This window comes from Gallus gallus, chromosome Z (genome assembly GCF_016699485.2).
Source record: "Gallus gallus isolate bGalGal1 chromosome Z, bGalGal1.mat.broiler.GRCg7b, whole genome shotgun sequence".
In the NCBI taxonomy this organism is placed as follows: Eukaryota; Metazoa; Chordata; class Aves; order Galliformes; family Phasianidae; genus Gallus; species Gallus gallus.
The window spans coordinates 23,433,733-23,459,582 of NC_052572.1; the positions used below are offsets into that span (position 1 = coordinate 23,433,733).

Here is a 25,850-nt window from a genome sequence, read left to right on the forward strand (position 1 = left end):
TTTAATCTAGTGATTCAGAAGACATTAAAAAGAAAGCAAAGGAAATCTCCAAAAGCAGAAGCACATTCAGTTCTTCTGATACAGAGTCTAGTTCATCAGAGGAGAGTTCTTCAAACTCCAAGTCAGAATCGGACTCTAATAATGACTCAGATACTGAAAAGTCTAGAAATGCTACCTCTAGTAAGGTAAGATGTGTTAAATATTTATATGTGTATGCATTATATTTGTGTATATATATAAAATATTAAAGGATGCATCTAACTATCTGTGTATTTCTTTCTTGAGGAATGGAGATGGTTAGTCATTTTTTTAATAGCTAAGAAACGAAAGTTTTGTAAGTATTTGTTGACCTTCCATGAAAAGACTAGTCCCAAAACAATAACAACTGTTGGATAGTTTAAGCAAGTAAGAATAGCTTAAAATGAAAACTATATTTTGGCTTATTCCACATAGATAATGAATAATGGAACCAAATTTTTTTTTAGATTACTTTTAAACCGGTGAAAACATGAGGAGTGCACAGAAATAAGAGCCTGATTTGGGATGATTGTTAGGTTAAAATGGGATCCTAATTACTGCAAGATCTGGATCTGAGAGAGTTTCTTAAGGCTGTAAAGACTCTCAAATAGAACTGCCTAGCTCTGTTTTAAAATTTCCTGTTAACATTGAGAACAGTGAAGTTAATTTATCTATCTTGAGATATATACATAGGCTAGTAGAATTATTTACTACAGGTATATACATACACCAGTACAGTTAATATCCTTAATGAGTAATCAACTTTTATTGCTCCCTGTTTGATAGGAATAAAGCATATAAATTGTGCCATCACTTCGAGTTATATTAGCTTTCTTGCTAAATTTATGAAGTGGCAATCTTTCAAATCTTTTTTTTAAATTGAATTCTGAAATGTGTAAAGGTACAGAAGTGTTCAATAGAGCCAGCTTAGTTTCTGTTAACTAAGTTTTTTTTGCAACTTACCTTGTGTTAGCTAAGTTTTAATTGCTTACTTTCATGAAGGTAAAAGAGGTTAGAAGTTCATTCTATTCAAGTGATACTGAGCTGAAGCTAGTTGCAAGATGTGGATTCTGTTTATTTAACTACCTTTCATTTAAAAAATAAGTATATGAGGAACTTCATGCTGAGGTTAAGGTAAAATTTCTGAAAGTTATTTTTCTGTTGTCATAAATTTATTTGCATTTCCATCTATACACATTATAAAAAAAATGCTGTTAGAACTCTAGCTAGTGGAAACTGAGAAGTTTCCATTTTAGTGACAGTGCATGGCGTTGAGAACTAAGTGTTAATCTGAAGCATTTTAAATTAAGCTGATGCATTATGATCAGGATTTCAGTATAGACTGCTAAGTAGTCAAAACAGGACTCCTCTGTTGCATGTGATACAATTGGAGAAGTGTTTCAAATAGTTAAGAGAGCAGTCTGTAACTTCACTAAGGTGTTTAGGTGTATTCCTTTAGCTGAGGAAGAAAGGCCCTTCGTTTCTCTAAATCTTGATCTTACAATGTAAAAGGTCTTTGGTTTTTAACTTTTTTTTTTTTTAACTTCTGCTTACAAGCTCCAGGTTGTAACCTGAGTTTACAGTCCATTCCCATAATCTACCAGGAAGGCAAAAAAAAATTAATGGAGATCATAGCATTTTGGAAATTGAGGTGTATTTCTGTTATTAGATCAATGTTTCCTGCCTAGTATGACATTGGATAACATACCTTCTTCAAAGATATTTTTCATAGCAGAGAAATTAAATATTGTGAGTTAACTTCTTTCATACTAACAGTTTGCAGCTTCTTATAGTAGCACAGATTTTTTCACCACACAGTAACAGGAACTCATTCCTGCTTTACTCTGAGAAGTCACTACAAAACTCTGTTCAGATAACTGTGTGCCCTCTGCTGCAGTTGTCCTTCTTCCTCAGGGCATGAGGGACAGCCCTTGTGATTACTTTCACTACAGTTATTTAAACTGTTATAGTTCCTTCACAGGATTTGTGAGGACTACCAGTATAAGTAAGTTTTTTATATTTTAAAACAGTACCTGAGAATGTGTGAAGTCAATGTACTGTGTAATATGAGAACCAGAATGTCTAAGAAGCTTGGGATTGTTTTATTGAAGTCAGTGAAGAGTTGTCAAGCATTTGGATCTTTGCTGGAGTAGTCTTAAAGCCTTACTTAGGAAGCACCTAAAAAGAAATGTACTAGGGACAAAGGAAGTTTTAAGTCATTGAGAGAAGAGTTGATCAGACTCAAAATGTAGAACTGGAGAACTAAAAAGCTTTAAAATGTCACAAAAATATTGAATAACAGTGGATTTGGATACATGCCAGTAAAAAAAGATAGCAAGAAGTTAGTTGAAAAGATAGCGTAGAGTTCACTATCCAAATGTTCCTTAAATGCTTTGTCACTTGGAAACTTTTTGACATGGCCAAGGTAGTAGTATATGAAAACAGTAAAGGTTGAATGAATTGGGCAGGAGTCTGAAGTGAATTTAATGCTCTTGAACACACAGGATTTTTTCACTGTTTAAGTAATGCTGGGGGCTTGCATTTGTACTACAAATGTTTCTGATGGTTAGATTCAGAAGCATAATTGGATATGGAGATGGAGGTGAGAATCACACATATTTTCAATCAAGGGTGACTATTATACTGACTAGCTTAACTGATTTTTGTACAGGTACCTGTTTTGAGCCTTGTGATCTGAAGTGTAGCTCACTGATGATAACCCTGATAGCCCTTCAAAGTTGGAAAGAAAAACAATAATTTAACAAGCTGTAAAGAACATTTAAGATAAAGTCATATGTGGAGCCCTTGTATCAAAGTACCTTTTACAGGAACTACTCGTATGTATTTTAATTCCATTAAAAACTAGGATTTTTTTCTGCTTCCTGCCTCCAGGTCACCCAGGAATCAGACTTTTTCAGTTAGGCCCTCAGAAAGGCATGTTCTTCAACTGGAAGATTTTAATTGGAAAAGACACTGCTTGTATTATTCTGCTACAGGAACATTTGTAATGTGGCCAGTGTAGATGGGGAGATGATTTTTTCGGCTTTCTTATCCTTATAAATAAAAATGAAAATACTTTCTGAAAAACACATTGATGAGAGGAATAATTAGTAGGGTCTATTTTTATAGTTGTTCAGTGTGCCACAAATCATGAACTGTTAGTAACAAATGTTCTGAGGGTTGTCTACCATCCTGTATTTTGTTGCATACCATTGCCAAGTTTAGCACAGTTTTCATAATAAGGTTTGATTGTGCTCCTATGAGAGCTTAATTCACTCGTGCATCCATGCATTTTCTAGTATAGAAATAGGTTACACAAACTTCTGATTATTTTTCATGAACATATTATTAATATTTTTGTGTTCTTTTTTTCTTGAAGAATAACTTTGTAAAAGCTGTTGTATTCACCAAAATTGAGCTGCAGTGAATAGAAAAGTCCCTCTCTTATACTGCAGTGTTTTATATAATTTTGAAATGCGTATAGTTGGAGGTGTTCAGGTACATAATATGATCTAAGCATTTCTACAGTAGAAAGCCAGATTTGAGGATGCATGTGTGAGTAGGTGTCTCTGCAGAGGGATTTTTAAATCAGCTACTGTTGACCTCCTTATACAAGTATAATACAGTCACTCAGCTGTTAAAAACCTGATCCACTATTTAAAAAATATACAAAAACAAATTGTCTATCTTTCTGCCTGATCTCTTTTCAAGTGCTAACACAATGGAAACAGTGGGTGATCTGTCAATGCATTTGGATTGTCAATGATGGTTTTGTATAAATATTGGGAGGATAAGAAATAAAATTCACACAGCAAAATATGATTTCATCTGCCTTTTCTCTGCAGCTCCATGGCTCATGCTGCGGTGTGAAATTCTCATTTTACACACTTTGCAGGCGGAGCACATGAATTATGCATTGAGCAAGAGAAATCTCCTGCTTCAAGTCCTATATGCATTTACCAGGTTCTATCTCTATTACCAAGATGAATTGCAAATGGAGAAATGTTTGATGGAATATAGCTTAACTTCTTTGTTTAGTATTCTGCTTTTCCCATAGTGAGCTCTCCTGGCAGGAAGCTGGTTATATTGTAGGTTTATTTTAAGAAAAGAAAAATAAAATTTATTACAGGGAAATGCCAGACACGTCATAACCTTTTTATTATCTTGATTTGGAATGCAAAGCTTTTTTCACTCATTAGAAATATCTGTTGATAGTATTTGTTGCAGTCATTGACTATTCATTATTTCTAGAAAGCTGATCTGTTTTATTTTCTTTGGAAAAAAAAAAAGAAAAAATAATCATATATGTATATTAGGCAAGACTAATTTAAATAGATTTCTGTGATGTTTTGTACAGAAACATGTATACAATGTATGCATACATATATCTGGAAATGTACATATGAATATGAAAGTATTTATGAATTTTAGTACCTTTGTATGTGTGTAAACTTGACACACTTGATTGAAGTAGAAAATAACACTTAATCATACTTTAATATTAGCTTTATCTTGATTTACTTTGCTTTTGATTTTATGTTTCCCAGATGGCAGGGTTGTGTTGTTGTTGTTTTGTTGATGTGTTGGGTTTTTTTTTGGTAGGTTTTTGTGGGTTTTTTTTTTTTTTTTCACTGATTGTAAACTAATTGTAATTATGTACAGTATTCTGATAATTTGTGCAGAGGGCATTTTTCTTCCCACGCATGTAATGTGATGTAATGTTTTTGTACTTGTATCTTACGAGCATTTTATTTTACTTCATTTTGAAGGATAAAAAATTTTCTTTGATGGATTTCTTTTCCATTTCTGAAGATGAATTACACTGTAGATTTAAAATAATAGAAGTCCAGAAATGAAATGTACTTTACAAATCCACATATTGAGCTTTGTGATATATACTTAAAAACTACTTCAGAATGATAAAACAAATAACAGAATAAAGAAAAACAAGCTAAAAGGTTCTTAGTGTCACAGAAAGTCTTTCTTAGCTTCAGTCTTCAGTAAACAGACAAAGTATGTGTATCTCAATTTTTCTAAGACTTCTTATACATGAAGTAATTCGTAACTCAATTATATGCAAATAAAAGTAATCACATAATTCAGGTAGTACTTGTGAGTTATGAAGCATAATATTTATCTTTATTTCACAGGAGGAAAAAAAAAAGTAGCCAAATGAGTTGCCAATAATCACATTGGAAGAAAAAAAAAATGCAGTCTTGCAGTTGTGACTGACTTGGCACTCAGAAGTGCAGCAGTCACTGACTAAGACAAAACTATGCTAAGGAATGGAATCATACTGCGATTCATGTAAAGATATTTTGTAAGATTTCATTGGTATAGAGGAGTGTCATGGATCAAATAAACCCTCAATAATAGAATGTTTGGATACTGTAGTGATTAGGAACATTCTAGTCAGTTGATTTAAAAATAAAAAAAATAATAATAAAAAAGTTTCCATTCTGCTCTGTCCACAGGAGTATTCTCCTCATAGAATACCTAAAGCACATTTGTAGTGGCCGCATAAGAGAATACTGTCTGTTTGAATCACAGAAAGATGGCTCAAAAGGACCTTAAAGACCATACAGTTCCAAGCCCCTTCCATATACAGGGTTGCCACCCATCTGCTCAGGCTGCCCAGTACCCTATCCAACCTGACCTTGACAGCTCCAGCGATGGGGCATCCACATGTTCTCCAGGCAGCCTGCTCCACTATCACACCATGCTTTTCCTGAGAACCATTACCCCTTGTCCTGTTGCTATACTTCCTGACAAATAGTTCTTACTCATCCTTTTTGTAGGCCCCTTTTAAGTATTTTAAGTCTGCTGTAAGGTCTCCTTGGTTCCTTCTCTTCTCTAGACTGAACAATTACTGCTCCCTCAGCTTTTCTTTGTAGGAGTGGTATCCCTATGAGTAGAGAGCCCTCTGATCATCCTTGTGTCCTCCTCTGGACCTTGTCCAACAACTCCATGTTTTTCTTGTAGCTAGGGGCCCTAGGCCAGGATGCAGTACTGCAGCTGGGGCCTCATGAGGGCAGAGCAGAGAGGGACTGTCACTTCCTTCTCTCTGCTGGCCACCCTTCTTTTTGTGCAGCGCAGGGAATGGTATGGTTGAACCATGGGTTCACTGGAAGAAAATGAAAAGCCGTGTCATTTTGTCCCATGTCAAGCCTGACAGTCTTTAACATCAATGGCTTCAAATAGTGAGAACATCAACCTGCTTTCTTTGTGTATGCTTGAGAAGTAAATTCTCCCAAAATTAAAAATAAAAATAAAAAAAATCCTGGCATGGTGTTAGCTTGCAACTGACTATGAGGCTGAGATAGTAGAAAAAATTGAATACACTTTTAGGCAAGATAGGTCATTTTGCTCTGTGATGCCATTCAAAGAAAGTGATTCTATCTGCTGATCTTGTGATGGGATCTATAGAAATGTATAGCTTGACTTCTGGAAGAAGCTGTGGCAGCTTGTAAGTGGTGTCTTTGAAATGGAGGCCAGAACAGGCAACATGACATTCTACTTTTTTTTATTTAGATCTATATTTACAGGTTTCCCCTCTGCAAATAATGACTTTCTTATGACTTCTTCTCATAAAAAAAAAGTTTCTATCTTAGAAATGTCTCAGAAGTGTCTGATCTGTCAGCAAATTTCCTTTGGGTAGCAGATGTTATTAAAATTAAATCTAAACATGAGCTTCAGAGGAGTAAAACATAACTTGGAATGTGGAATTTGGGTTCACCTTAACTGTACATAGAACTCTTTCTCACAAGGTGAATTCTTTAAATGCTAATCTCTAAGCAATGAATATACATATTGCCACTATAAAAGTATTAAAGATTATTCTTTTGCTGATGTACTAAAAGATGAAATATTCATCTATTTTTGACAGAAAGGAGAAAAAACAGTACAAGGCAGAAAAGCTCCGAATAAACAAGATGTGTTTCTCTTAGATTTAGATGACTGTAAGTATCTTGATTAAAATCTTGTTTTTTTTCATATAGCATGAATTCAGTCCAGTTGATTCAATGAAATTTTAAATGTCTTAAATCTTGAATGTTTATTTTTTGTATGCAAAAATTTGTTGTACAAAAAAAAAATATTACCCAGACAAATATTTTCTTTTCTTATACAAGATTATTATTATACATTATTTTGTTTACTATAGAACTAAGAATAGTTTAACAATTTGGAATGTATTGGGATGTGAAACATTTCTTTCAAGAATTTTCTATGTCTAGACTTGATTTCTGTTGAAGTGAGCTTACTTCCTCAAGTACCCATGGCTGTGTCTTGTTCAACATCATGCATTATGGTACTATAATAAGATACTAAAAATGACCATTTCAAACAACAGGTTAAAATGTAGTTGTGGAAAGGTAGGGTAAAAGTGGTGTTACATTTTTCTATGCTTTTCAGTTCTGCTCTTCAGGTTTACTTCTACACATGCATGAAATGTTAGTGTTGCTATATATACTTTGCACATAACTCATAAATAAAAATGTGCAGCACAGCATGGATCAGATGGAAGGATTAAATAGAAGGTAAAAGTGAGTAAGAAGGACAGTATATCTTGAATATAAAAAAAATGTGTTTTACTTCTTTTTTTTAGTGTTTATATTGACCATTGCTGCAATGTCTGGAAAAAAATAATCTTTTGTGATTAGGAAACATGTGAACGTAAAATAATTATGTCAAGATGCATTAACTTTTTACTTAATGAAAGTAGATTATTATCCTTCCCAGTATTTTCTTTTATTTTACATTAAGTGTCAATTGCTTTTTTACTTCTAGTCTACCCTGTAACAACTCCTGTGGCAGTTCCTGCAGCAGCTATTTTGTCCCCAAGTTTAACAGCAGATCTAGAGGGATTAAGTCTGTCAGGTTCACCGGTCATTGATGTAAGTATCCTTTAAAGAAGAGTGGAGGGAGGTGTCTTAATTTAAGCTTACCATATTTTTGAGGCAGTCATCAAAGCAATTTTTCAGGAATACTGTCACCTGTGAAATTCTAGTTTACATGCAAAGCTGGCAGCTTCTTTTTGATCTGAAATAAATACTTCCCGTAATATGAAAAAATAGGTGAATATTGCTTGTTTAATAATAATGCCTTGAAGGATTTAAAACTTCTTTTTCTATCTGTTTTTTTCTCTGCCTCGGGAAGATTTATATTTACAAATTGCAGTTACAGACTATACAAATCTTTCAAATGATCTACTTGCTACATTATCAAAAATAAGCTACATAAAATCGCATAGTTATTAGTTCTGTGGTTGTTTGCTATACATGTCTCCAATTACAACATTTCGCTGTTTGGAATTATTTTTTCACAAGTATACAAATCACAGCTGTGGGTACAAATAAAAAGGGTACAGATTTACAATCAGTGGTATATGAGTATGTGTCACGATTCATACAGTTAGTGCATTCTGCTTTGTACCACTTTTCATTAGGGGATCTCAAATCTATAGGCACAATTAAGGTTAGCAAAAATCATGAAAGGCATTCCTTTGTTGGTTAAATAATAGTAGTTTGCATTCTTGATGTTGTTTATTTAATCTTGTTTTAATTTTTTTTTTTTTTTTTTTGTCCAATGCAAATTTGCAATTTAATAATAATGAACAGCAACACAGGTAATTAACCTTGTGAAAGTTGATAAGAATGACCAGAAGAAAGCATCTGTTAGCCTAGCCTTGCTTCTTATGTGGCTGATATCTAGAACCTCCACCGCTACTTTAATAACTGCTGTTAAAGTATTTTGTGTTGGATTTGAGAGCAGTGCATTTGTAAAATCATATAGTCAAATATTTCTTAAGTAAAGAATGTGTAACAAATTATTTGACTCAAGAAATAAAATATTTTAGCTAACGATTCAGTCTTACATCTACAGGCTTTAAGGTTTTGTGCTTAGAAGATAGACTTTCAGATTATGTGGTGGCTATCAGCCTTGCCTAAGGCTGAAAATTGGGATTCAGTTAAATTCCAGGTGGGCCAGTAACAAAGTGGACAGCCAGTCACTTTATATGATGCATAGTCATTCATGTCTCACACATTCTGAAAATGTGAGATACTGTCATACATTTTACACCACAGTGCAGAAAGAAGTTCTGTATAAAAGGGTTGAATCTGCAGAATTTTTTTTCTTGGTACTACTGAGTTCCTGGTAACCAGTGAGGAATCTAGAACATCTCCTTATACTTGCTGCTCTGGATAGAACTGGTCATATCAGAACTAGTTGTTGATACTGCATGGTGATTTCCTGTTTTCCAGCTGTCACTGTCATTGGTAATAGTTGCAGATGTACATGAAGTCCTTTGAAGTGTTTTGTGATCTAGGAAACGAGAAAAATTAAACACTAAGGTTAAAAGCTGTTTTTTCAAATGATAACCATACAGGGTAAAAAGTCTTACATGCAGGTAGTTATTTAATTATAGTCACCTTGTTTTGTGCCATCAGGTAATTTTCTAAAAATGAAAATACAAAAAGAGCTTTTGAGACTTTATGTGGGAATGTCCCTCTTAAAATAATACTCTAAATTTAATCTGTGGCCACTTGTTCTAAAAATAAGAATAGTTGTCATACTTCAGAAAACTTTTTCTTCCTTCATTTGGAGAGAAAATGAATTTAACTGTAGGGCACATGCCAAACCAACAGTGAGAAATTAATTTATTACCAGGCAATGGAGATCATGGAGTAAAAATAGATAAGTACAGTATATGACCCTAATATTGAAGAAATGTAGCAGTCACTTATCTTGGAATATGTCAGGCAGTCTATTATTCAAATCATTCAGGACTGTAATTGGATACAGCTTTTAGAAAACTTATAATTCTATGTTCATAGAGTCATAGAATCATAGAATGACCAAGGTTGGAAAAGACCTCCAAGATCATCCAGTCCAACATTTCCCACTAAACCATGTCCCTCAGTACACTCTTTTGGAGAAGTTTTTCCTTCGTAGCTGCAGAACATCACAGAAAGTATAAATACAAGAACTGTTTTACAGCAATGCTCTGAGTTGCTTTAAATCTACAAAAACAAAAAAAAGTGTCTTGAATATAAACTGCAGTACGCAACCTGGTGCTTTGTACCACAGCTCATTTGCTTTTGAGATTCTTGTTTACACATAAAACATTTACTTGTCATACAGAGACATACATATGCGTGTTCGAGTTTGTTCCAGGAAAAATGAAATTCTCTGGTAATGTATGGATAACTTTCTTCAAACTCTATGCAAAGCACAGTACATCCATGTTTGTGCTTCTGCCCTCTTGCAGTCTTACTTTTAGGTGGGTCCAACAAACCAGGTAATTGGAGGCTACTACTCAGGCTTCTACACATTTGCACTCAGAACTCATACGTTTGGAGTCAACTGAATTTTAGATGCTGAAATACCTTTGAAGGCTTGCAACATATGTGAAGATACGGTGCCGGTTAAAAACTGGAAGTGAGAGACATATCTGTAAAACAGCAGAAATTGATATTGTCCCTTAAATGGAAGTTCTAAAATTAGGAGAGACTAAAAATTAAAACTCGTGAGTGACATAAGGACAGGGACGATTATAACCTGCTGCAAGAAATAATACTGTGAGCAGGAGTGGTGAAGGCAGGAAGAGGAGAGCTATGCTAAGTATCAGAGAAGCAAAAGAAGGGAGTGATTGTCTGTTCCTACTGATCACGCAGCTGATGACAAAAGTAGCTAATCCACCTGTTCTTTTTGCATTAGGGCTTCATATAGTAAAAATATGCAAGCAACTGCGTTCCTAAATACATGGATCCCTGAGCATGTTGTATCCAATAAATAACTAGTAATAATTATGTATGCTTTGGAAAAAAATGAGGAGGAGAGAGCACTTCTTTGGTAGCAAGAAATGTTTACAGTTGTGAAAGGTATTAAGAAACTACAGCTGGATATGAGCTCTGGCAGCAGCAGCAGCTGGATGGAGCTAAAAGGGAAGTTGGGACCAGGATGAGGAGGATTTGAGAAAATACTTGGTATGTTCCCTTCCCCCACTGCGGTGTAATCTAGGGAGAAGGTCTAGGCTAAATCGTGAGAAATGCTTATAACAGAAACAAGGAGCAAAAGAGGGGAAAATTTGTGTGGTGAAGAGATACAGAAAAGTTATTTGCTGCAATAATTCAGTCTTTTCATTAGTTATTACTCATATTGAATTGTGGCATAGTTGTAGAAGCAGTATTGTTTTATTTACTGTTTTTCTTTAGTATACTCAGTGTATTCTTTTGAAAGAAGTTAATATAATATTATCAACAATATATTTTTATTTTCTACTACTCAGAGCTCCACAGAATCTGGTTAGGAAGGGAGGAGTAAATCATGCTTCTTTCTCTCCCTTGAATCTTCTGCAGGACTCTTGACTAGGATACATTTTGAGAACTTCTTTAGAGTGGTGATGCATAGAGAAGAAATAATAGCTTTTGACAAAAGTCAAGGTCGAGCTACAGACCTGTCAAGCCAGGTGATAAATACATTTAATTTCAAATTTAGCATGTTTGTGGAATTTCCTAAAAAACAGTAAATATGAACCGCTTCAAATAAAAATAGAGATATTTTTAGCATAGTATCCCCCTCCTTGAGAGATATTTTAATTTCTGAGTTTCTGAAGTAGTATTTACAGGGTAAAATATTCTTATAATTTGGGTTACTTTGTGTGTTCAATCTGTTGTAGCAAGTGTTATGACTGTCCCTTTGCTTGTGTAAAGGATCTCGGAAGCAGAGGGAACATAAGAATTACAGTAATGGATTATATCATCAGTCTAGTCTGGTAAGCAGTTTGTAAGGCAGGGTTAGTTACCTAAAGCGTAAGAATTTGCAAATTCCTTCAGTACATCTTCCAAAGTAGTTACTGGCATGTGCTCTACTTCGTGAGTTTTATTTTTTCAATAATTATTATATAATCAGATATATTTATAATTAGTATATAAACTCTGGTCAGAGTTCTTCTCAGATTCTGAGGAATGTCTGTGTCATCAGAATTAACTTCTTAATAGCATGAAAGAGATGTGCAATCACTAGTGATTGCAACAGACTGCATACAATGGGTTGAGTAGATACTTAATAATCCTTGTGTTTGCAGAGATAGTTTGAGCAATGACTACTGTTTTTTTAAGTAAATAGTGTTATATTTGTGTAAATGTATACAGTCCTTCTTAGAATGCAACTAAAATATTTTTTTTGGACAAAAGAAGTTACCTTTAAATCAGTTTGGAGTGTTAGCCACATCTTTTACAGTATTGCAGGCTCATAGTATCCTACCGTGGTATTATTTTATATAGTATAGCATAGTATATATATTTTATATAGTATAGTATAGTCTTATTTTTCAGCCTGCTGTAGGAAATATCTACTTTTTATGTCTCACAACAGGAGAAATTTTTCCTGTACCATATATTTTTCCTTTTTACTTTTTCTGAAGCCTGCTTTTTTATATAATGACTTCAATCATGAAAGTTTGGTAGGGGGGCTGGCGGAGCAGTGCTGCTGGTGAGGTTTGCTACATGTATTCTATCCTTGAGCGTCCTTATAACTTCTTCACATTGTTGACCACACTTGTGCACTAAGCAGTGTTTGTGGAATTACGCAGAGCTCTCTCTCCAGCTTCATTCCTTAAGGTGGGTTTTCTTCCATGTGGAACGGTTTAAAGTATATGTGTTTCCTGCATTTTTCCCTGTGCTGTATGAGCTTTGTAGCTAGCATAAAGCTCAAGTGAAACAAATTCTACAAATTCCAGAGGTTAGTAGGGTGTCTGAAAAATTTGCAGCTATGAAACAAGTGAAAAATGTAAGAGTTAGAAAAGGAATTTTCTCTTTGTGCACCCAAAATTCAGCTACGCAGCTCATGAGGTGTGACTGATGCTTGTGGGAAGGTGGTGTGGTCCAGTGGATACAGAACTGGGTGTTACATATGGAACATGAGTTCTATTTTTGTCTTAATACTTGCTGTCTATTCTGGTGGGAGTAGCACAATCTCTTAGTTTTCCATCTGAAAAATGAGGATAATGATGCTTACTTATCTTGGGGAAGCACTTGGAGAGCTACAGATGAATGTAACTGCTCATCAGCAGATATTAACCATTGACAAGACAGATAAGGAATGCAAAACAGACCTCCCAGGTATTTAAATTTGTTTTTCCATGCTTATGAAAATTTTCTGTAAAAGACATCCTTAAGGTGGTAACATAATACATCCATTCTATCACACATTTGAAAATTATAACATCCTTCCAGAAATTACTTCTGCACATTTTTCAAAACGATAGCTTAATTTAAAATAAAAACCCTCCTATAGCAGTCTTTTAAAGGGTGATTTCACCTTTACTAATTAATTAGAAATCCATTTCCAAACATTTGTAATGTTTATTAATATCCAAGCCTTAGTTATATCCCTCTTACATTTATTAAATGCATCAATACTGAGCAAGCTCTACAATTATGAACATTCTGCTTATTTTCTTTCAAGTAAATTATAGAATTTAATTAGAAAGTTCAAGTAGGGTCTGTCTTTCCTCCTTCTGAGTCAGAAACAACACCTTGATATTACACCCTAGCATAGATAAAAATGTGACCAGTCTAGGTGGTATATTTATTATTACTATATATAATCTCATTGATTTACTTGTGTGTTTAAGTACTAGATGTTCTCCATGTTGGGTCTTGTATTTTAAAATATATATGTATATGTATGTATAGATGAGTGTGTATACATACATACATATACATATACACACACACACATATATATGCATGAATGTAAACATATATTTTACATTTATGTATTAATGAATCCTTAGTTAGAAACACATGTATGACATAGATTGTATAGTGATTAGCCAGGTCTTTGATTAAGAGCAGTGCTCCTTATTTAGTGCTGTTTCACTATTTTGTTGTCTTAGACTGACAAAGATTAAAGCAACATTCAGATACAGTACTTAAAAGTGAAAAATGCTATAACAGTAAAGTGAGTGCAGTTAGGAAATCAAAATCCTGTATATAAAATAGTCAAGCAAATTTGGGAGTGAGGGACGATGTTGCAAAAAAAGAACTCCTTAGATAAATCACTATGAAGAGACACTCAATTTTTGTTTTCCTTTCTATTAAAAGTCAGTACTTTCCTTAAAGCTAATTCACTTTTTTGAGAATTGGATGATTACATCTATGAGAGAATTCAAAGTAATTTTTCTGTCCAACGTGAAAAATATATATATCATGCTCCTTAAGACAAAACTACTGAAAACAGAGGTTGTGCTACGTTTTATAAACAAGCACACATAATGCATAATAATGATGATTCCATAAGTTATTCTTTAAACACGTAGTGATGATGTATATAAAATAGTTTGTCTGTGTATGTAATATGCTGTGAAACTCAGACAGAAGAGAGAGATAATCTAAGCTGTATTTTTGTTTTATTTTGTCAATAAAAGGTAGCTCTTAAAAATTTCAGCCACATCCTTCTAAGGTAACATTTACCTCCTCACATCTTTAGCATCTATCAGACATGACATGGAACATATTCACTGACCCTAAAAATTTTCATCAGTCTCATGCACTGGAAGGGGGCAGCCCCAGCCAGACAAGAGGCTCATTTCAATTTTAACGGCTGTAATTAAAGGTTAATTCACTGAGTCAGGATTAACGAGGAAAGTACAAATGATAGGCAAGCAGCTGCCTTTATAATACAGGATTAGAACAATGCAATTACAATAAGAATTAGAAAAAATCAACTTCCTGAAAAGGTTCTGTAATGAATGTTTCTCTGTTAATTGTGGTACTTAAACGTGAAGATTTTGTGCCTTTTGTTGTTGTAATAACACACGACCAACAGTGTGCATAATAGGATAGTATTCCAACTGCAGTGACAGCAACTGCTACTTAGATGTATTTAATACTGTGCTACACTGAGAAACTTCACTCTCACTATTGTGTGGTAGCTGTACATGCTCCTCACACAGTAGATGACTGCTTTGGATTCTGTAATGGAAGATTAATTTCTGTTTATTCTTTCACAGTTGTCTATTTTAGTCACTTTCTTTAGAATAAAATTTAAATAATATTTTTAGAAAACAGAACAATGAATTCAGAGTTTTTCCTTACATTACTCCAAGTCATTTCATGTGATGTTCTTCATTTCTAAAATTAATTACAGCTTTCTAAATTAATACGTAATGTATTAGATACAATATCTGTCTTTGATATCTTAATTGTAACTGCATTTGTACTGCAGTTGCATTAGTGTTTGAAATTAATAAAACTTAAGAGTTTGTATAATTAATGCTTTCACAGTCACATGTAGTGCAGTGTTTAGGACGCAGACACATATAGAAGTAACAATAAATGGCAAAGTTCTCATCTCCTGTTTTAAGTCTGTTTCTTAGAAGTTTTCCTTTAAAATTTCTGACTTGTAAATAAGCACATCAACTAGAAACAGCTCTGAAAAGATGGAAATTAGATAACATTCTGAACTGAAGCATTAGATTGCTATCATTTGTTTAGCCAGTATCATTTGTGTAGCCAGTAATTCTGAGAAGAAGTCTTTGAAATAGTCTCTGTATGCAAATAAGATACTCCTGCTCTCCACTCCATTCACTTACCTGTTTTCTTTTAACTTCAAATATACATCTTCTATAATAACCTGTTTTTTTCCTACTTACTACATATCTAAAATTTTGGAAGTATATGCAACCATGTGTGCTTGAATTGTCAAAACACGATTCACAAATGCAATTAGGAGTCTACTCTGAAAACTGGGAGTCCATGGAAAAAATGCATCTTTATCAGTAGTTTTCAGAGTTTCACTAAAATGCACCTGGATTGGTAATTTAAAACTAAATGTCCACCAGTCTTTTCTTGGAAATGAATATTAATGTGGAAATATTAATATTTGAAAGTTATGTTGCTTATTCATACAAAAACACATGCATTGTACCATTTGATAGTAATTGTAAGATTAATACAGATTTGTTTAATCAGAATTATTTTTACCTTTTATGTAGTAAGAAATGAGGGATGTTTTATGTCTGTACTGCAGGTAAGAAGTATATGGTGTAACACTTGTATTTAGATTATTTCAAGCATTGTTTGGCTAAGCAGCTGGGCCAGCATGCATTTCTAACAATATTTTGACATTAAAAGCTCCAAGAAAGCTCTTTTTGGTGTGGGCAGTTGATAACTTTTCATTCATAATTAGCTCATAGAGAACCGAGAGACATTTCAGGGAAATTGAACTGTCAGTGGGTAGAAACAAGCATTTGACCTCATCACATTGAGTGGGGCCCATCATAATTTGTTCATTTGGTGCCCATCAGCCCAGCCTCATCTCTCATACGGCACCTCGCTGACCTTCCCTCTCCAATTCCACTCAGTTCAGCTTTAATTATGACTCTGCAGACCCGAAGAAATATTGCAGCTTGCTCTCAAAAACCCTGAACTGCCACTCACCAAAAGATTGGTTTTTAACAGGTAATAAATGCCCAAAGGAAATGGTGCTGTGTCCCACAGAGTAAAGCAGCTTTTTTTTGCTTTTTTTTTTTTTTTTTTGAGATATTTCTGTCTCTCAGTTGTCACTTTGCCAGTGAAATTTTTATTTCATAGAGAGAACAGTGGACTAGCTCCAGTAGCATAAGAATGTTTGGGGCTTGACATTGCATATAACCTTTTTAAGCTTACAGAAAAGTTTTAATCATTCTGCTGGCCCAGAATTGGGTTAAAGTAGCCAGGTACTATTTAAACACTGAAAATAATAACTGTTTTTAAATGACATTTGCTGAAAACCTGTAAAACTTGGAAACTGGTTTTCTTATTCAATTAAAAAATTAACTGAGTAAATTTTACTGAAATATGATGATAGTGATATAAACTCTTTAACTGTGTGACACCTGCAGAGTAGCTGTGATTTGCCAGGTTATTGGCAAGTATCGTTTAATAGTTTTGCCAAGTGAACTATTAGAAAAAACGTGATAAATGGAAATAATATAAAATTGCTACTGTCTTAACTCTCTATTTCCATCTTAAAGAAAGCCCCCCAGAAATCTGAGCAAATAAAAATATTCAAAACTACAGTACTACAGAGTGTATCCTTGTGGTGAATGTTAAACTGTCAGCAGGATTTTCAGGTCATTTGACAAAAAGGATACAGGTGCAGTAGCTAGCAGTGAAGGTGACTGCTAGTTTCATCAATCACTTTGCCTTTCTTTAAGTTGATACATAATGGACCCCTTCAATCAGCTTCCTTGTTCTTTGTCACTTGTTTAGGAAGAAGAAAAAAGAGGGTGGAAAGGCTGGACTTTAAAGTCAAGGTTATAAAATGAATTGTTACTTATTTACACAGGGTAAGGAGGATAAGTCAGTGTGAGAAGGGGCTCTTCATAAAATGTCGAGTTTGTCAATGGGTGATAATATGCAGTTTGAAGCTTCGTACAGACCTTGAACGGTGACAGTAGTTGTCAAAGCAGCAATTCTAAACGGGAATTTAAAATTAAGACATTGTTTAGTGACAGAGACACGACATGTGCCAGAAAATGTGCTAATAAGTGTTCACTTTATTTTCAGAGGGTCACTGTAAATGATGATCCTATGACAAAGTTTGTTTAACTGCAAAAGCAGTATTGGAATAGAAATAGAATTTGAATTTATACAGTGCCTAGAAGGCTGCTGATATCATTTTGCTTGTGTGACACACATTAACAGTCAGTTCATTGCAGCCATTTACCTAATACACTTTTTGTAAATTTAGGATGCAGCAAGAAAATATTTTTTCTGAAACCTGTCCATATGGTAGCTGTTTAACATGCTAGAGTGTTTCTTCTCTGGTTTTCCAATATTATATGCAAAATGGATGAAGTAGAAAAATTTCCTGATGTTATGATTTCTGCATTTGTCAGCTGGAGTATAGATAGCACTGCAAGACTATGGTGGGTATTTTACTCTTACTTACATCAGAGTAAGAAGAACAATATTAAGCTCTTACCTTGAAAATAATAGAAACACAGCATTACATATTCTCTGCCCTCAAAGATTCATGCTCTTGTACCATGTATTTTTAGAAGCTTCCTTCTCTTAAATCTCCTGCAGATTGTGCATGGTTGTTGGTTGTTCTTTTTTCTGGTGTTTTGTTGGGTTTTTTTGTTTGTTTGTTTGTTTTGTTTTGTTTTTGTCATTTTTTGTATGATTGATTTTAGTGTGAGGTTTTTGTATTTTTGTACCAAGGAGACTGAAAAACTGCAAAGGTCTCATTTCAATTTTAAAATATTTTTATCAAGAGACCCATTGGCATATTCTGCTATGGTGATATGGTGAGTTCTGGAAGCTTTACTAAGTATATGAATTACCACTTCTGGAAACAGTGTATTATTTCAAGTGTAAGGATGATACAACAGATGTAAGTTGCTTTTTCTTGATTGATTGGCCAATGCTTAATAAAAGCTTGGATTGCACTTTAAAGCAGAACTTCAGAGAAGTATCTAAGGTTTCACCAGAAGATACTTTGCTGATCTGGATCAAAGTTTCCCCTATAAGCTACTTGATACATTGAGTTCCAAATAAATGCAAATATTCTGAGAGTCTATAAACCTTGGAGTTACCTAATTATTAAAAATAGGTGACAGTAGGAGTAAATGATTCGTAACTAACATATGTCTTAATTTCTGAAGCTGTTAGGGATCATTTTTTTTCAGCTTGGCATGGTTAAAACAAAAGTAAATAATCAAGTTTTGGTTAACACGTGTAAGAATCCATCTCGTCATTTCTACTTGAAGAGTCACCATCATGTGGAATTAAAAACCTAATTATCAAATCATGAGATTTTGCCCCCAAATTTTAAAAATCAATTAAAATCAAAGATTTTGACACAGAAAGGAAAAAAATACACACGAGGCTAACTCAGCTTGTTTAGAGGTATTAGTGATGCAAGTATCATTTCTTCCATGGACCAGTATGCTGCTTGCCATGTCACAAGAAACTTAGGCTTGCAATATGAAGTACATGAAAGGCTAGTCATTACAGTTGTTGAAATACAGTATTGCGACTTATAATGTTTTAAATTATATCCCTTCAAAGGTATTTTAACATATTCTGAAAGTTCCTCCTGAAAATTCAGGAAGGTGGGATACCCTTCATACCACCTGCCCCAGAAACATCATCAGGGTTGTTTCTTTGAAGTCTGGTAGGTGACATGCTACAGTTTTCTAACACCAGCATCATTTCAGAGTGTTTTCAGTCCCCTTATGCCACTATCCAGAGAACACTGGAGGGACTGATGACTCTTTCAAAAGCTATTGGGTAATGCTGTGATTTAATACCATAACATCAGAGATAAGTTTTTAAAAAATTCACTTTGGTGACACAGCTCATTTTTGCATGTCTTTCTCCTAATAACTTTGTAGTTTGTGGTATCTTAGTATCTTAAGACTAAAAGAAGAGCAGTTCTAAAACCTTCCTGAAATAGCATTGCTAGGTGTGCAAATGATGAAAATGTACAGTTTAAATCATTATTCACTTGGCTTAGGAAATTTTTCTTTATATGGCTTCATGCAGTGTCAATTGCTGTTTCTAGTCTCTAGTGTCTGTGTTCTTGATTTAAAGGGGGCAGCAGGATTATTGAAAGTTACATTTGTAAGAGCTGTAAAATGGGTTTTTCAGTTGAACAGTGGAGCTCAGGAATTCAGTACTGTAAAAGAAGGTTTGTCTTCAAATTTTTACTATCACATTAACTTGGAAAGTTTTAATGAAAAATGTGCAGGGATCACTACTGTTTTCACTGATGGAACTTTGTAACAGCAGCAGCATTAAAATATATTCTTGCTACATAAATCATAAGTTTAATCTATTATTAAGTGTGTGTTAAAAGTTGTTTTAAAGCTGAAGTAGTTTTAGTAAATGCTCATTGTCACAGTCTTCCTGCTGCTATGTTTGTTTGAGTGGGTAACAGTCTTTGGAGGATGCAGGTGACAATAACAGAAATTCTCCCTATTAGAACCAAGGTAATTTTGGAAGTACTTGAGTAAAAATTGCCTGTCTAGTTTGTCTTTTGTAATCAGCTGAGGGACCTTGCACAGACACAGCTAATAATTAAGGCCATGTTCTTAAATTCATTGAACTGATGCCATGAATTTTGTTCCCAAGTCCCACAGAAATGTGTACTTTCAAATTTAAATAAATAAACAGGAGGTGACTTATTATAAATAAATCTCCATTACTCTAAACAAATTACAAACTGTAGCAGATGATTTTTTTTTTAATTTCAAATTTTTAAGGACAAAAAAATGAAGCTTAAGGTTAAAAACAAAACTTGGAAAAGCTGTATTTTAGCAATATTCTCAAGACAGCTATAAGTTCATAAACTACAATATATAGATTTTTTTTCCAGTTAAAATATGAAAAATGAAGTACAAAGGGAATATTTGTAAATCAGCATCATGTACTGGAAGTACATTCAAGCACATGCAGAGATTCTACACCAGCACTGAGGAAATGATAACAGATGTCATATGTGCTCACTTCAGTGTTGATTTGGGAACTTTGTCTCTACAGGTGGGTTACTGTGCATTAAGATCACATTTGGCCTGATAGAAGCCAAAACAACATTTTGCATGCTTCAGCTAGCATATAGTGACCAAAATTAGAATATAGTCATATAAAACCAGCAAAGGTGGAATTTACATTTCAGCATCTGTAAATACCTATGCTAGATTTGAAATATGGTATGTTATAGGCTGATTTTGCTTTGCCTTGTAAGTTGTACTGTGTAGTAAGGATTTCAGCTTAGCTTATACACTTATCTTGACACAAGAGGTGTGTCTCTGGGGAGAAGTTTGAACTAGGTGCTTCTGATGGAAGAGGTCAATATGCAGGAATTGTAATCCTTTTATGTATATACACATGCATGTACATATATGCACATGTATAATATCTATCATTTATCTATCTAATCTACATATATATATTACTATAAAATGATAACTTGTAACTGCTTGTTTTCACATACTGGTGCTAAAGAATATTGTGCTGAGGAATACTGACTGCTAAAAACAAAAATACTAAATTAGAAATTATTCATCAAAAGTATTTTGAAGTTATTTAGACAGTGCAAAAATGTGTATTAATCCCTATCTGTAGTGTCCACTATTTCAAATTCATAATTAGGATGAAAGGTAAGGCTGCCACCTAGTTTGCTGGTCAGCAGAAGGGTCAGATAACTATACTGAAGAAAACTGTTTGTTTGTATACTGGAAGAATGCCTTTTCCTTGATGCACATAATTGCTGTTGTCAAGTTTAGAGTACTGCAGTACCTCTTCTGTGCAGAAGAATGCGCCTTTCTGAATTTACACTAAGGCTTGTGGACACAAAGTTTGGCCGTTTCCTTGATGTTTGTATGTTAATCCTGGTTTAACTATGAGATTATTCCCCTTTTGTTGCTACTGAAATTCATTCTTTTGAGGGTTTTAAAAAGATTTCACTGACATGCTGCGCTTGTTCAACATGCAGAAAAGAATGATCCGATAGGACCTCATTGTGGCCAAGGGGGATTGGTTTTATCCTAAAAGAGAGACTTAACTTAAATGTTAGGAGGAAATTCTTTGCTCAGAGAATGGTGAGGTTCTGGCACAGGCTGCCCAGAGAAGCTGTGGATGCCCCATCCATGGAGGCACTCAAGTACAGGTTGGATGGGGCCCTAGGCAGCCTGAGCTGGTGGGGGACAGCCCTGCCCATGGCTGGAAGTCAGAACGGGATGGTCTTTAAGGTCCCTTCCAAGCCAAACCATTCTGTGAATCTATGATTATAATTGGATTGCTCACATGCTGTATTATGCATATTTCCATAAGGAAAAGGCAAAGATGGCAAATCTGTATTGAAACAGTATGTTGGTTTAGTTTAATGCTTTAAAATTGTATCATACATGCAAAATTAAACCTATTTCACTGGCTCTCAGTTGTAGACTTACAGGAAATCTGTGTAGTTTTTTATATTTTAAGGGAACCAATGAAAAATCCAAGGGACATAAAATTATTAGAAAATGAGATTATTTAATATTACAGAAGATTCACAAATTGAACTTACTACTTTTTGAAAGGATAATTTTAGGCCTGGTTAAGACCACATAAATATTAGAGTTTAAAAAAAAATACAATAGAAAAAAGGATTAATTTTGGCAACCTTACAGAGGCAGACTATGAGATTTATGATAAAAACCTTCTTCTGTTTGAGAGTGATCTTTGTCTGAGTAAAAGAAGATCAGTGGTAGACACTTAGACATTTTTTAATTTTGATTTCCTTGCAAGTTTTTATAGACAACAGTATTATTCAAACAATGTTAGAATTCAGTCAGAATTTTTGGAACTCACTTTCAATTGTCTGAAATTGTTGGCTAATACTGGTTAAAAAATGTGAGCACTAATATGTGTATTTTCAGTTAGCCTCACTGATGTTAATAATTTAAAGAAGTGTAGAGCTTAAGAGTTGGTGACAGTGCAAAAAGAAGTGGGTTAGAATGTGTTAGAAATTGAAGGTCTTCATAGCATATGTGACTTCAGAATCTGTTTAGTAGATATGCAGCAGATGAATGAGTCTTCTGGGGAAAGTTATTTGAAGTATTTACTTAGATATGATTTGATATGAATTTGATATGAATTCCTCAAGTGCCTACTGGTCTTAGATAAACTAACCCAAGTAGAATTATAGTACCCTGTTACTTCTCTAGACTACAGAAAATATGAGCTTGCTTGATTGCATTTTTGTTTGTTCTGTCTCCCCCTTGCTTTATGAGAATGCTGTTTGGCAAGCTGTATTAACAAGACTTAAGTATGCTTTGTTTTTGGCATTTCCTACAGCCTCATGAAATAATGCAGGGTAATTTCTTGCTCTTTTTTTTTTCATCTTTTTTAAGAATTATTAATTATTTTTGTAAGAGCTATATAAGGCAGACATTGCCATGTGACCATGAGTAATATGTAACTGGTAATGGAGCAAAATATTGTAAATATGCTGTCATATACAGCCAGTAGCTGTATTTCCTTTGCTTGCCTGGATTTACATCTTTCTTCTTGTACTGTAAACCTGTGGTTAAGTTGTCCCTCTGATTTGAAAGATCATGTAAATGTGGCTGGGCTGTGTGATAACTCTTCTTCTTTTAGCTCTTTGGAAGTTATTGGAGCATAGCCCTTTACTGAGTGTAAGAGAGGATAGGCTCTCACAGCTCAGCGGGTCATTCTTGGATTATGTCATGGATATTGCCAATAGGAGGGCAGTAAGAGGGGCTGCTTACATTAGGTGATTCAGTCCACTGTCTTAACGGAATGCAATTCAGAGGAATAGAACATATTTATTGTAATTTCTAGAAGAAAATATTTTTTCCAATAGTATATGTTTTATCCAAACCAATAGATGTTGGAATCAGGTTCAAAATTTAATCCATATTTGTTATTAAAGCATTATTCAAGTAAGGAACAAATGCATCCTAGAGGAAAGTCTATCCAGCTCTATTTTCTATAGTAGGTTTAATAAACCCTGTAGTGCTTCTTACTTTGAATAATAACAGTTTTTGTATTAACTTGAACTTAATTATTAAGGACTTGTTGATCTGGCAAAAAAAAAAAGCACATTCATGTGCCAAGGGTTTACTGGCTTGTAATTGGAGATGATCTTTATAATCCTTATGGATTATTTTTTAGTATCTGCAGTTTCCATGGGGGGAAATCTGGTTCATACCGACAGTTTTACCTTGTGACATCACTGTGGAGTCCCTACAGCTGTATATTTTAAAAGAAAAAAAAAAAAAAGTTTTGCAAGTTTAATCTTAATAATCCTCACCCAAAAAAAGCAGACACGCTATGTCATAAAATAACTATTAGTGACTAGTTTGTATCCTATAAATCTAACTTGAGTTGATAATATGGTCCATTACCAGCTAACTGCACAGAGTATTTTTCATTTTACACTCTTCAGTTACTTTTTAGTGAAGTGTTAAAAAATATGAAGCTTTTCTCCTCTCTAAAATTGCACACTGTCTGTCTGTTATTAGGGAGATAACAGCTCTTATAAATGTTTCAGTAAGCGTTAAGTAGACAGTTATGTGCACTCTCATTCCACGCTTATTTGCTTACTGTAATAAACTGATAAAATATGTGTGGTTTGTCTCTGTGTATCTGCAGGCATCATGAGTCACATAGATTTCCTTTAGAAATAATGTTGTGTCTGCAGAATTGATTGGTTATTTTCATAAACCATCCAAAGGTACACAAATGACTTCTATTATTTAAACATATGCTGTGAAAGATTTGTAGAGGATTATCTCATGGTTACTAGATGCTTCTTGTTTTATTAACTCTTCGAGGGGTTAGTTTAACCCCAGAATGATTGCGGGTATCATGACATATAGGTTCCTATAGGTATTGCAATTGTATACATTGAAAATTTTAAAATAAAACAAACAAAAAAATCTGTTTACCAGACTGATACAGCTGTTCACTAAACTGCCATCAGAGTAACATCAGCCTTTGTCATCTCACAGTCATCACTAGCAGGAAAATGTCTAAAGAATAATAGTTTTCCAGAAATAAATTCCTTTGTTCAAAAGACATATTTTATTTATTTCTAGTACTGACATTTTAAATACAACCGGAAATTAATGTCCTATGGGTTATTATTCTGGCTGTCTTCTGCATGTCTTCCAGTTTGTATGGTATGATACTGAAAATAAAAGTGAATTTCCTCAAATGGGTGAAATTATGAATGAAATATGAAAAGCAGTGCTGTAGGAGGCTGAGATTAAATTCTCTGAGTAAAAATTGCAGTCAGGTTTTGATAAAACTTGAGTCTGTGTCACAATTTAAAGGTATTGAGGGAGTTTTCCTCAATCTGTGGGTATATGGATATATATGTACAAGTTGGACTTCTGACTACTATCTTCTTATGCTTTCATTCCTATTAATAAATAATATTTCAAAAGCTATATGTAAGCACAGAGAAGTAGGATGCTTCAAAATACTTGTTTTAACATGAATAAAGCATATTTCTTAAGCTTGTTAATGAAAAATGGCTGAGCAATTTTAGGGAATAACTTTACAGTTACGTATGTCCAATTCAATCTGAATTAAATGTTTAAAGTCAAAGGCTGAGCTTAACTTCAAATAAAATCTCAATTCACCTTTTTGAAACTTAAGTTTTATTAATTAATTTTCCTCCACTGACAAAGGAAAACTAAACAAGTTCTCCCTGAGTGCATCACATTAAATTTTATCTGAATGGAGACAATTTGCTTAAAATTTAGTAATAACTTGATATCTTAATAACAGAGTCAACACAAGGGTTGTGGAGTATCTTCAACTTGATGGATTCTGAAGCTGTCTTTTAGCCTTTACACTAGAGGTTACTGATAGATCATTAATTGTATATAAGAAAACTCATACCAGAGGGTTTTTTTTTTTGTAATAGAGAAAGAATCAGAAATGGGAAAGTTAAATCTGATGTGGATGTTTTTGTATCACATCACTAAGTGATTTATATTAATCATAGTCATGTAGTGGTTTGGCTTTACGTGAATGGAAAGCCTTTTTGCCTTTTACTTCATTAGTTATTTGTTATTCAATGTAATGCATCTAAATAAGGCACCTTCCAAAGCCACTGCTGAATACACAATCACTGACTTCCTTGTGTGGTTTTCTTTAGCTTTCGTCAGTGCAGTGACCACACGTCTAAACATTTAGTGGTTGATCTTTACAGATACTGATCTAAGATGAAATGTATTATAGCCTTGCTTTCTGGTTTAGAAGTTGGTGCTCAGATAGTAAGGTCAAGTTTGTTATGCGCTCACTAACTTCTAAAGGTTT

General features: G+C 34.0%; 1 protein-coding gene across 3 annotated transcripts in view; it reads left to right on the forward strand.

The window, feature by feature from the left end:
- The window catches only part of AP3B1 (adaptor related protein complex 3 beta 1 subunit), a 162,198-nt gene that overhangs the window by 104,218 nt on the left and 32,130 nt on the right, over positions 1-25,850 (forward strand). For all 3 annotated transcript variants that reach the window (XM_003642955.6, XM_015277631.4, XM_015277632.4), the window contains exons 20-22: positions 11-185; positions 6,905-6,977; positions 7,807-7,913. In XM_003642955.6, coding sequence (XP_003643003.2) covers positions 11-185; positions 6,905-6,977; positions 7,807-7,913 — 355 coding nt within the window. The remainder of the gene's footprint in view (positions 1-10; positions 186-6,904; positions 6,978-7,806; positions 7,914-25,850) is intronic.